Source organism: Phalacrocorax aristotelis, chromosome 1 (genome assembly GCF_949628215.1).
Source record: "Phalacrocorax aristotelis chromosome 1, bGulAri2.1, whole genome shotgun sequence".
In the NCBI taxonomy this organism is placed as follows: domain Eukaryota; kingdom Metazoa; phylum Chordata; class Aves; order Suliformes; family Phalacrocoracidae; genus Phalacrocorax; species Phalacrocorax aristotelis.
In genome coordinates, this window is record NC_134276.1 from 32,780,141 (window position 1) to 32,793,318 (window position 13,178).

General features: G+C 41.7%; 1 protein-coding gene across 1 annotated transcript in view; it reads right to left on the bottom strand.

Annotated features, from left to right (window-relative positions):
- Nucleotides 1–12,659, bottom strand: part of COG3 (component of oligomeric golgi complex 3) — a 34,088-nt gene extending 21,429 nt beyond the window's left edge. The window contains 13 exon segments of the mRNA XM_075087113.1: nucleotides 63–202; nucleotides 2,688–2,779; nucleotides 3,269–3,395; nucleotides 3,603–3,646; nucleotides 3,852–3,932; nucleotides 6,171–6,296; nucleotides 6,609–6,701; nucleotides 6,823–6,897; nucleotides 7,745–7,910; nucleotides 9,388–9,449; nucleotides 9,996–10,142; nucleotides 12,361–12,530; nucleotides 12,533–12,659. Coding sequence (XP_074943214.1) covers nucleotides 63–202; nucleotides 2,688–2,779; nucleotides 3,269–3,395; nucleotides 3,603–3,646; nucleotides 3,852–3,932; nucleotides 6,171–6,296; nucleotides 6,609–6,701; nucleotides 6,823–6,897; nucleotides 7,745–7,910; nucleotides 9,388–9,449; nucleotides 9,996–10,142; nucleotides 12,361–12,530; nucleotides 12,533–12,644 — 1,435 coding nt within the window. The 5' untranslated portion in view covers nucleotides 12,645–12,659.
- Nucleotides 12,660–13,178: the final 519 nt, after the last annotated feature.

The window sequence follows — 13,178 nt, forward strand, 5'->3', positions numbered from 1 at the left end:
ATTTTATAATTTTATCAGTTAAGATGACAGTTAAAAACAATCAGGTTCCATCTATAAGTTACCATTGTTCTGTACGTGATCTTCAAGCATCTCATTTTTGAGAATCCCACAGAGTTCAGAAAGGGTCTCTAAGTGAATGACATGGATGATCATTGGCCTCAGGACATCATACAATGAAAGACACAACTTCTCCAAGAGTTCACTATGAAGAAAAATACAACAAATCAAAACACTTTCAGGATCCTGCAATTCCAAAATAAAATTTTATCACAAATGTGGATTATTTTATGGCACAGATTTTTAAAAGGAGTGTAAGGAAACAATGCAACACAGCATCATAGAAGACTTTAAAAAGGACTGTTTAAAACATGAACACCTGATTTTCTACAATGTCTTTTAAGAGATGTAAGATACCAACTGCTAAAATGGTGGTACAGTTTTGAACTAATTTTAAAATTAAAAAAAAAATTTAAAAAAATCTGAAACAAAAAACCCGAAATGACAACGCTACCTGTCACAAAGGGAAGATTCTGCCAACTGTTTTACCCAGCTTCTGTGTAAAGAAATACTCCTGGCTGAGCTCAGAATCATAGCCCCAATTTCCCCTTGAGAAAAAGCTCATCTGATTCCAAGTGCTCAATAGTTCATTAGAAGCAGGAGCACACCAAGAGGGACACAGGAAGAGACGCTTGGTAACCTTTTCCGTAACAACTTCCAACATTGCGGGGCACGCTTTCCAATCTAACTGAAGTTACAACATCAGTCCAATACGAAACACCGGAAATCCCACTTCAATTTATTTTTGTCTTTCCTCTTTGAAGTGATACACGTCTTCATTAAGGCACCAGCAGCATTCATTCTAGACATTTTTGCCATTCTCTGAGCTCTCTGCACTAATCACATACTGCCATATAATGCTGTTGCCAGTAGCTGAAAATCAAGTAATTCCCCAGTTACACTTGGAAACACAATCAGTAAGAATATCTAAGTATTTACAGTGTTTACTTTTACAGTGTAAATACTAAGTATTTACAGTTGAGTTTACTGCACTATATATTTTTTTTTCTAATTCATTAAGAATGTCTGTCAATAGGACAAGGACACTTCAGTCCCTTTCAGAGCGTGAACAAAAAATGCTCACAAAAGAATGCTCGCAGAAGAAACACGTTGAATCTCTCTCTTCTGTTGTATTCTATAGACTTACAAGCAACTTGATAAAACAGTTACGCTCCATGTTAAAAGCAGAAACAAAGGAGAAAGTTCCAACAGCCTTATTAAAGACAACACAACCTCAGGCCTCTGCCTTTGGCTAGATTTTTGGTAAACTCTTACCTGTACATAGACACCTAGCTATTATGCCTTCAGAGCACCTCAGCAGTTCAGATAAAACATGAGGCTATTCATTACGCAGCTAAGAAAAACCTACTAAAGTAGTCACTATTTGAAACATTTTCCTCAAAACATTTTATTTACATGTAGGCAAAAAAGGGAAGCAAGTTCCTATGAAAGGAGGTAACTACTTTCTATCAAGATTCAAAAATAATCTGAAGTCTGTTCTCATTCTTGGTGTGAAGAGCAATAGCGACAACATTTCTGTCTGAACAATAGTTTATACCTATTTAAATTAGGGATGTTTACTTCAGTATTTGGACTGAGATAGCTAAATTGGTTCTTAAACCAATTGAGTTAGGTCACCTCAAACCCTGAGCACGTCCCACACGAGACCTCAATTTCTCAGAAACGAGAAAGATTGCTACTGCTCTGGCACTACCGGTTATTTCTAGTGAGGCTTTATGTGTTTATGGTTTTCCTTTAGCTTTAGAGGACAGGGAGGGTAGCGGGCAGTATTTTTCCCAGGTTGCACTTATTCAACTCAAGTTGTACTTGATTTTAAGATAATATAATATTCAAAACCAGTGCCTCTGTTATATTAATAGGAATATACTTTAGTTATGAACTTCATAGCAAGGGAACATGACATGCCCAAATTTCAAAATTAAATATCATTATTAAAACATATCAGAAAATTGGAGAAGTGGCATAATCTACTCAATTGTTCTAATATTACAGCTTTGTTGTAAAAAACTTACAATACTTTTATAATGCAATTAATATGTGAATACAACAACTTGTCCCTCTTCTAGATTTAGGCAGAGTAGATACAGATACTGTTCTTGTCAGGTGTCCCCTACATTGCCTGCCGTTCAGCCCACGTACAGGCACATGCCAATTTTCCTTGACGGTAAGGGCAGCTCACTAATCTAAATCCTTGATGAAAAATGACTAGAGTTCATCAGCTTAATTCTACACTGAAATAAATCAAAAGCACTTCTGCAACTGACTGCAAACCATAGGCATAGAGGCAGTACAAATACAGATGAGAGACGTAGCACAGAACTTCTACAGCTATTTCCAAAGCAACCATGTGTCTTTATCTCTTTCAGACCATCTACAGAGCATTTACATTACTAAGGTTATTTATGGAGAATCTAAACTATCAGCTTCACTTGAAGATAAAAAAAAAGAACATCAAAATCTGAGGCATAAAGTGATTAAGGTTATTTTTTTCTTACTGGTTCTTAGCAACCCATTTCAATACAACCTTATTTGCCATATAACATTGTCTTCTATATCACAGCATAGTAAATCTAACATGCAGTAAAACAAAACCAGCATGTACCACCTACTCCAGTTTTGGTGTTGGTTTTGTGAAGAACTCATTGTAAAGCTGGTGTTCATCCTGGCATACATGGACCATAAAGGCACAACCACTTCGTACCTGTATTCACAGAAGTACAAATAATAGATCATTGATTTATTTTCTTGGCATCAGTACCACAGGAGGTATTACAGATATTATATCATTATATTATATGTTGTATTACTATCACTACAGCTATGATTAAATTGAAGCTTTGAGAAATTCAAAGTTACTGAGATCGACTATAAAACTAAGGACTGAAGACATGTTACTAGCCAAATAAAAGCTCATTGTGCAATTGCGGTCCCTTTTTGTTTCTGATTAAATCTAGGCATCCACATTTTATGCTTTTGCAAGCAAGGTTTGTAGCAGAGCAGAGTTTTTACAGAAAAATCTTCCACTAAATATGCATTACCTGAAAATATTAGTAAAATTTTAATGATTCAAAACCACAAACAAAAATGACAATTTTGCATGTAAATGACTGAATTAAATAAGTACATTTTACTCGGGGGAGGGGGATTAAAACATAATAAAAACCCCACAACACATGACTCCTTTACCTACCAAAGCACAATGATCTCTGTTGTTCTGACTGGTTAATTCTGTAACAGTGCTAGCGATACTTGGACCAAGCAAAAGCTCCCTCTGGTCGAGGTAACACTGATGGATTTCATTGAGAACTTGTTGATACCTAGCCAAGAAATTAAAACAGTAACTGCATCCTGAAGCTCATTTTCTGGTACACATAAAATTCATTCTAATATCCTCTTTTAGGTCTACATAATTTCAGTTTTTAAAGCTTTCTTTTAAAAAAATGATGTGTTAAACAGTACTTGAACAAAAGTAAAGATTTTCAAAACTTAAAATTGTTGAAAATAAATTATGTAGACATACTCACTCTGGCATTTTTTCAGATCTTTGCTCTACTTGTTCAATAAGCGTCTATGCAAAAAAAGAAAAAGTATCATCAGCAAATTACTTTTTCTAATAATTGGAAAATAGTTGGCAGTGTTTTTCCGTGGACACAATATGCAATCTTTAGACATTCACACTTGCACAATATGCAATCCTTGCATTCACACTACTGATAAATTCAAACCCCATTTTCATAGCTTCCGTTTTAATAGCTAGTGACCAGCCTACTTACTCTGACTTTGGGAGCAGCTGCTCTGAATTTTACATAAAACAGCGTAAAGGCATTGTCAGAATTTGGCACAGCTGAAGGATCCTGAAAGAAGAGATGAGTAATTGGTTAAAAAGGAAAATACTATATTTGGCTTCTAGTATATAATGGCTGAGATAATCAGGCTCTAAAACAGGGTATTGGTTCTTTATGCTTGTACTGCCAGTGGAACAGCTCTTTGCCACTTTCCACCTAGAAACGCGTGCTTGTTTCAGAACTCGGATAAAGCCAGATGGAAGAACAAACCCCAAACCAAAAGTTTCAGCCAACAGTCTCTACAGCAAAAGTTACACTTTCAGTAATTACAGCATCCTCCATTAGAGACAACAATTTTCTCTGGACCTACCACAGTAGTACTGGTTGTTGCTCCTTACTCTGTAGTACTGAAATGGAACAAAATTTCCCTTTTACCCGCCCATCCCAGGGCAGAGAAGCTAAGTTTCAGCTCTCATTCAAGCTTCAACTGGAATGTCAAGTTTTGAGGCAGTTCCTGCTGCGGTTCCCCAGCTCAGCTGGGCAGACAGCTTGGACTTAGTCAAATTCTAGCACTAACAAAGCAGAGCAGAGACACGGTTCAGCCACTAGGATTTTTTCCCCTTATCCTTACTGATGACACAGAGAGCAGTGGATGGCCTTCCCTTGAAACATGGTGAGGACAGGAAAACTCTTCCACCTTCCCCACCTCCTACTTTTATCCCTGCAAGCAACCTGATCAGCCTACAAACACACATCAAAATCCCCAAACACCCACGTGTGAGGAGTAACAAAGAACATGTCGAGTTCATCAGTCCCCTTCCAGACCTGACAAGACTTCCTGTAGTGTTGCAATAGGAAATCTCAGTGCTTGATCACAACTAAAGACCACTGTTCCAGTGCTGCACTTCTAGCAGAAGCAGACATTAGATGTTTCAGAAAAACATGCAGCAAAACATCCACAAAAACCCCATGTAGATGGGAAGGAGAAGGTCATCTGGCTCCTAAAAGAGGTCTCCTTCCTGACTTAAAACTGCTACGCAGCAATTCAAATCCAGAAGTAAGGTATCAGTTCTTTCTGTAGACATGCTTTTTATCAGAGATGTTCAATTCTGTTTGAATTCAGCTCAGTCACGGCATCAAAACAAGCTATGGCACTTTTTTTTTTAAATAAAAGCTAGTTTTGTACCAAGCATGAAAAATGTCCAATGCCACTTAACCGAGATCTTCACTCCAGGAGTATCCTTTAGAAAGTTTCCATGAACACTTGTCTAAAATTCCCTTCTTTTAGGTCTGTCAGTTCTCAATTCTAGCATCTTTTAATTTAACTCGTTATCCCCTGTGACAACAATTTTGCCTGTAATAGGACTGAGCACAAGGCAAACAACAATTAATTGGAGAAAGAAAGTGGGTAGAGAGAGACATTCCCCTCTCCCTTCTCTGCCAAAATATTGCAGCACAAGACTTAACATTTTAACGAGACCAAAAAACCTCCCTACTCATCTTGATGCCTAAATCCCACGGGAGTGATGGCAGTAAAGCACCTAACTCTTCCCTGTGACCCTCTAACATCACCCTCGACATTTTAAAACGAACCAAAAGATACTGCCAAGACTAGTAGGAACCTGTTACAGTTATTCTCTGCAGCTACGGGAAGTGCTGCAGGCTTATCAAAAAGAAATATTTGGATGACCAAGACCACCCAGAAAATACTTACTGCAATATAATACCAAAAGAGTCATGTCATGAACTCAAGAGTTGTGCTCTAACGGTTTTCATGCTACAACACCCCACTCCTGTATATTTTCTTCAACTATTCCCTGCAACCTCTCCATCTCTAATGATCCATCTCCAAAACAGACTCCCACAGTACCCATATTTCTCTTGTGCACATCCCCATTTGGCAACACAGAGAGCAGCGTGCACTGCAGCTGACTCAGTGCTACAGTGCACAAACTGGTTCAGGAAAGCATACTGTCTGGCCAGCTGGCTGCTGCCTCTCTAACACAGTCATTTATCCATCCCTGGCCTTCACTGAGGCTACTGTTCACCTACCTCCTACTTCACCTTCTTCAGTTTCCAGGATTTTTTAGTTATTACTATTTTAAAATCTTTTGGATCATTAGATGTCTGTCAGATTCGGCTGAAATGTCGCAGATCTACACAAACGCTGTGGTACAGGACTGACCTGTTTTCACAAAAAACTGCTGACACCTCCCACCCTCAAAACAAAATAAAAGAAGAAAACTGTATCGTGTTACAATAAACACTTCAGTACAGCTCAAGTTACCACTTACTGATTCACCTTACCCTTTTCATTAACTGGCTTGTGAGGTTCTGTAGTGTATTCACAGTGTATGTCTTGATAAGGTGCATAGCTTTAGAAAGGCATTGTTTAAACTTAATTAAATACACAGGATAGTCTTTAAAATTTGGCTGAAAGAAACAAAAAAATCCATTTTAAACACGACCAATGACAGAGCCAAAATTTATCCAAACTTAAAATACTCTTTTTACTAGCTAGAAATGCTAGTTTGTACAAACTAAAAGCAGTATTTTATAACAATTAAGCAGAGTATTAAGTATATTCAGTAAAAATTTCTTAAGTTTATAAACGGTCATCTTTGCTTTCTTACTTTATTTGGCAGCGAGAACATTTTATAGGATAAAAAACCCACCACAAAAATAGTATGAACACACAGTTTTGAAATATTAAGATTTAACTAAAACCAATACAGAATTACTTACATGCGATGAAATATATGCAATACAATCATCAAGCTTAGCCAGCATTGGAATGAATCCTTCACTGTTCACGGACAGCGTAGGGGAATTCAGTTTCTTTGGACAACAAGACAAAGCATCATTGTAAGGAACCCAAGTAACTCACTGTTGGCAACAAAGTTCAAAAGATTGGTACACTTCCATTTTCTAAGACTACTAACAGTGAAATAATACTTACTGTATTGATGTTTTCCAGCTCATTAAAATAAGAAAGTTTCTGCTGGATGTTTTCAGCCAGGTCAACAAGTTCTGACTATTAAAAAACAATAAGTAAAAAAAAAAATCAGCAACCTAGCAAGTAGTTTAAATTATAAAGATAAAATTTTTATAAATATGTATTTATATACATGCTTATATAAATATTTTTGTATGTATATAATTTTTCAATATAAAAATTATTCACCCTCCCTTCCAGCTCTCAACTCACACCATTGCTAACTAGCTCTAAATAACTTGCAAGTAAATAAGTACAAAAAAAGATACAGAACACTGCAGTGCTCTCTTGCTCTCTCTTACCAGAGAAAGACACCTTACTCTCAACAGTGAATTTAAAAACCTGTATTCTACAGGTTTGTCAGCATTCCACAGATACTATTGCACACAAACAGCAATGCTGTCACCAGTATTACAGAGACCTGCAGAAATCCTGTATTTCAGGATTGGAGCCTTTCTCCCTTATCCAGTCATGCTAAAAAGACATGTTCATTATATCACTGTCGGAGCAGTTCACGAGGAGAAGGGAAGTATCTGGGAAGCAAGCTCATAACTTTAAAAATCTTTCTTCTTGCAGTAACCAGCTGAAAATACTTCTGTAAGTGATATGAATTATTAATTTCAATAAAGTTTGCACTTGTCAGGCATCAGTTACAAGCGCTCCCCTCAGCTACGATCCTTCTTGATTAAACTCTACATCGACACATACTGAACATGCTACTGTGCAGAGCCTGACACCCTAGCTACAGGTCAAACACACCAAAAACGAGGCCCAAAGCAAATAGAGGGATTGTCACCACAGCTCACAAGTTTTCCCAACCTGAGAAAAAGAAACTTTCGTTTATGGTATCTTAGAAGTTTCCAGTAATCCTCCCATGAAAGATTACCTGCTCTTTCAAAAGTTGTTCACAGGCCTCATGCAGCGTTCCTGTCTTTGTGGACACAAAAAGATACTGTTTTTGCAGTGACTCCAGGTGCTGAAGGGCACTGTTCACATCGTTCAAGATAGCGTCACACTGCTCCTGAAAGCCGGACAAATAATCCCTCATCTGTCTAGAAAAAAGAGAACCAACAGATAACAGAAGTAAAATTTCACTTTCTGTGTTTGCAAATCCAGCTGCCTGCAGGGACACCGCCACTACTCTGCCCTCTCTAGGGATAAAAGACCACTTGCATCAGGCAAGAGCGCACAAGAAGCAGATGTTTCATGATCCTCAGAAATAACAGAGCTACAGGGTTTGGAACAGCCACTGCAGTAACTCCATTTCCCTGATGTTCCTTAGAGCAAGCCCACCCAGAAAGCAGTAGCATGAACCACAGCTAGTCTAGAGCGCACAAATACTGTCTAAACAGTAGTCACAGACACAGTGACTACTGCAGGCTACTGCAAGCGGCCAAATTCTACCTGCCTTGCTTCCAATAGGGGCGTTAATTTGGGTTTCTTCAGTTTACAACTGAATTCCAAAACAATTTTCAGTTTCCATTTAGAAATTACTTTTACTCTCCTAAAGTAGCTGAAATTACCCAGGTGATTCAAAACTTACCACGAGGAATGAAAGAGGCTTGCATGAAATAGATCCAGTATCTAATGTCACCCAGTTTGTCTAAGGCTCAACGCAGATGTAAACTCTAAGTGATCACTAAATACGTGTCAAGCATTCAGCTTGACTAAAACGTCATTTAAAATGAATTACTCTTGGATGTCAGCTAAAACTTCTGAGCTCTCCTTTATCACGTATAAAACAGCAAGTAAAATCACAATTCTTTGTAGTCATGTGCAACCCTTTAGTGTACAACAGGCAAAGAACTTATTTATTTTCCTCCTGCTCCTCTGGCCTCCTGCAAACAATTACGTATTGGCCATCCTACAAACGCTTCTGCAGCCACGGCACACTGAAGTATTTGTGAGCGCTATTACGAACACGTAAACTGGCAAAGTGTCAGGGCGCCACTCTTTTTAGGTTGTTAATGATCTGATCGTGGGCTTAATATATGCCTAAACCTCTGCTTTTAAGAAACATCACATCCTCAAAATGTCAGAGCAAGAGAGGAAGAGGCAAAGAAAAGCAGATCAAAACAGAAGAGGGGAACACAGCAGCATCTCTGTGGCCAAGAGCAAGTTTGTAAGTCTCACACACGAGCCAATTTCCATAACAGCCATCAGCAGATTTGGCTAAGCAATTCAGCTGTACTTCAGACTCTTGAGGAGTAACTGCGCAAGTCAGCGGGAAGGGGTTCTTCTGAGCCTGACAGAAAAGTCAGACAAAAATAGGGAAGAATGCCGAATCTCAAAACTGAAGTTGAGCAAAGTGTCAAGGAATGCAGGGAATGCAGATACAGAATCGCAACCATAGTCGCTGGTGAACCAAATTGAGTGGGGCATCCCGCCTCAGAAAGCTTCAGCTGTTTCAACACATTCCCCCGCTCCCTGCCGGCTGAATCCGAATGCGTGCTAACGCTATACAGACAAGATTAAGTCCTTCAAGGTTTAAATTGCTTACAGTGAAAGGAACTGAGGAAGAACACGTACCTATACTTGGCACCTTCATCTTGATCCATCTGTGTTTGTACCTGAGCAAACCAGGAGAAGAACTAGAAGAGATTTTATGGTGTGAGAAATAAAGATATCACATATAATCAGTTAAAAAAAACAAAACCAGATCTATGAAATGAAGATGAGCTTTTGTTTAAAACAGCTGTTTCAGAACTTAATTCAGAACTTAAGCAAGGAAACAAACTATAACTCCTCATTGTAGGTCCCTTCCAACTGAAATATTCTAGTCTCTTCCTCTACTAAATTCAAGTAGGAAAAGGTGAATTGCACCTGGTTTTATCCACACCAGAACAAGGCTGTCACGCTGGGGGGGGACGACGACACGACATTCTTATATTACGAGCAACACCACTTTACTGAAGGGGATGCCTCACTCTCACATAAGACTCCACTCAAAATGGGAAATCTCTGCCACTTAACTTTTAAGACTTCAATGATTTTTTTCTCCCCAAGTTTCTTCATGTCTCTTGAAAACAGCCCAAAAAATTTAACAAACCCACCAAAAGCCAGGCAAGATACACAGAAACTCACAAAACACTCTGAAGAAGATTACTGCAGCTTGGAGGTTATTCAGCATCACTTACCTGCTGTGCTGTTTCAATTCTTTCATCCTCCATCCCCAGTACGGCAAATCCTTTCAAGAGGACATCCTCTGTGGATTCTGGCACTGCAGCCGTCAGCGTAACAGCGAGCGACTGGGATGTTAGGCTGCACAAATCTTCAATTGGAAGCTGCTCACAAAAACCCACAAACTTCAGTTAGAGAACTGACTAAAAATTAGTATATTCAGATCAACTACAATAACAGAATCCAAAGCACTAACCTGAGAAAATTACAGGCAACTACTTTTGAAGAAACAAATGCAATGGACATTTTACCCATCAACATGATAATCAACCACCATATCTATATATTCAGAAACACCTAATTTTTTTAGTTAAAGTCAGAAAATATTATACAGCATTTTATAAGTACACAATTGTCTAAGAACAGAAACTGAATTTACCTGACATACCGATGAGCTGTACTTTAATTTCCAATTTAACTGGTTCTATACCCAGAGAAATGGACAGAGAAAAGTATCTGAGAACGTAAGAATTTAGAACACATGCAGAAGCAAAAAGAAATGCCACTACTGGCCACGCTACATGGCAACACCACCGCACAGAATTGTCAGGTTATTTGCCAGATAGAGAAAATTCAAGACTTAACACTGCCAGAATTTATTCAGGAAATATTGTTTCATATTCTTTCAAATGCTTTTTAACGAAGAAGTCAACTGAAAAGGAAAGGTTTTGTTAGAAGACAAGGAATAGCTCTGCTGAATGGGAATTGTCAGCCACAATGATTTTTTTTTTTTTAAAGCAAGAAAAATATGGGAAAATGTAACTTGAGACAAATTGTATTTAAGTATGATTGGAGATTATTAATTAGCTTATATGGAAGTAATTAATTCAAGAAAAGCAATATTATTATATACCCCTAAATAATGTAATACACTTTTTAATTCATTTACTGAGTAAAGTACATTTTCTACTGCTGAGAACATCAGCAACAAAAACAGAAGACACCAGTTAAATACAAATTGGTATGTCTCTAGAAAATTACTCTCTTAGTAAAATATTCATCGCCTGGTAATTTTAGTCTGGCAAAGAAGGAACAATCAGGATTTCAACTATTTGAGAAAAGACAGATTGACCTGTCTTGGTCAACTGCTACATATCTCGCCCCCCCAGAAAACAGGCAGGACCCTAGCTGAGGAGCCAGGGTTTCTCTCGCAGCTACTGCTGAGGAGAAGAGGAGCCCATCAGAGCCTGCTTTTTCAGAACAGCTGAGGCACCACCGCCCCAGCCCACTTCAGCAGGAGCCAAGACCAGCTGAAGCACTCGCTGCACTGGCATCCCCGCTGTCCTGCCTGGCCAATACGGTACCTGCCTTGCTGCAAAGCTGGTTTAGATCCTTAAGGACATCCTCCGATAGCAGCACATCCTTCTACAAGCGTTTTGGATTCCTCCCAATATTTACTTTAGTATAGGTGCGTACAGCTTACACAAAAAAAAACACCCCAGGAAGCATGAAATTAAACAGGTGCATTTCAGGAAGGAATTGCTTTACCCTCTCCCTTTTGTTATTTTGGCCTCTCAGACACTTGCCAGGAGAGGACTTTGTTGACTTTACCGCACTATATCGTGCGCTACGATCCTGTTCAAATACAAAACCTCCCATGAAAAGTACGGTTAAGGAATGCAAACATTTCACTCCCCTTCCCTTTGCAGACAAGGGAGCATTCATAAATAATCAGCTTGTCAGAGTTGTACATTTAACCGAGTGGGAAACCACGTCTTCCACGGTAATGATGAATTATTGAGCGTTTTATAACTGTTCCTGGATTTATACTGCTCATGGAATCATCTGTCAGTTGCACCAGGAAATGACATCGGCGCCAGCAGCGAGGCGTTGATCAGGATCGCATTAAGAGGACCAAAACCAAGTAACTGCAGGACTAAAACTCTCAATTTCGAGAGGACAAACTCCGATGAACTGAGGGAAGCAGCAAGGCCAGGCAGAGAAAGCCCCGCGGGCTTTGAGAGCTGCCACCGCTGCCTCCAATCCCCTGCAAGCCGCGGCGGGCTCGGGGAGGCTGCAGGGACCAGCGAGCCCTCCCGAACGGGGCGAAAGGGGGCGGCGGGATGGGGAGGGGGCTGCGGGCGGGCCGGGGGGGTGGGGGGTGTCATGGCCCTAACACCCGGGGAAGGGAGAGGGGAAGGGAGAGGGGGAGGGAGGGGGAGGGAGGGGGAGGGAGGGGGAGGGAGGGGGAGGGAGGGGGAGGGAGGGGGCAGCCCCGCAGGCCCCGAGTCGCCACCCCCAGGCGACGTGGCACCGCGGCGGCGCCTCCCGCCCACCCTCCCTCCCGCGCTCCCGCCGGCCGGGTCAGCGCTGCCGCCTCACCTCGGGCGGCACCGGCAGGTTCTCGGCCGCCGCCTTCAGCTCCAGCACGGAGTCGGTCTGGCGGTCGCTGAGCGGCGCGGCGGGCTGCGGGCGGCGGTCCCACAGGCTCAGGCGGTCGCGCACCTCCCTGCCCGCCGGCGGCTCCGCGGGCGGCGGCTCCGCCATGCTGGCGGCCGTGGCGGCAGCGGGGTCAGCGGCCAGCCTGGGCCGAGGACGGGAGCGGGGCGGCGCTTCCGGGGGAGGCACAGCGCGCTCTGCGTCGCGTCGCGTGGCAGCAACGTCATGGGTGGGGAGAAGTGCGTCAGAGAGTGCGGCTGGTCGGGATAGCGCCCCCTGCCGGCGGGGAGGAGCGCTGGCGGCTGCGGCATCACCCGCCTCGTTGCTGCGGGAGACACCGACGGGCAGCCTGGGGAAAGGCCGGGGCTGCCTGCTGGCTCGTCCCCTCGCTGTCCTGCAGCCTTCTTCCCCGAGGCGGGGAGGCCGCCGGACAACCCCGGCGATGACACCTCACGCCAGGCCGCCCTGGCTCCTCCTGGGCAGCGGTGCTCTGTCCCCAGCTCAACCACATCAAAACATTTGCGTTAATAAATGAGACTTGCTTTTGCACCGGTGTTTTTGATCTGCTTTAATCTAATGTGACAGCTAAGGGCCTCCTCAAATAGTCAGGTGAAGCACAGGGGCTGGAAGGAGGATTTTGGGAACTGCCGGCCAGTAAGCCTGACCTTGGTGCTAGGGAAGGTTATGGAGCGGTTCATCCTGAGTGCACTCACCAGGCAAATGCAGGAGAACCAGGGGATCAGGCCCAGCCAGCATGGGTT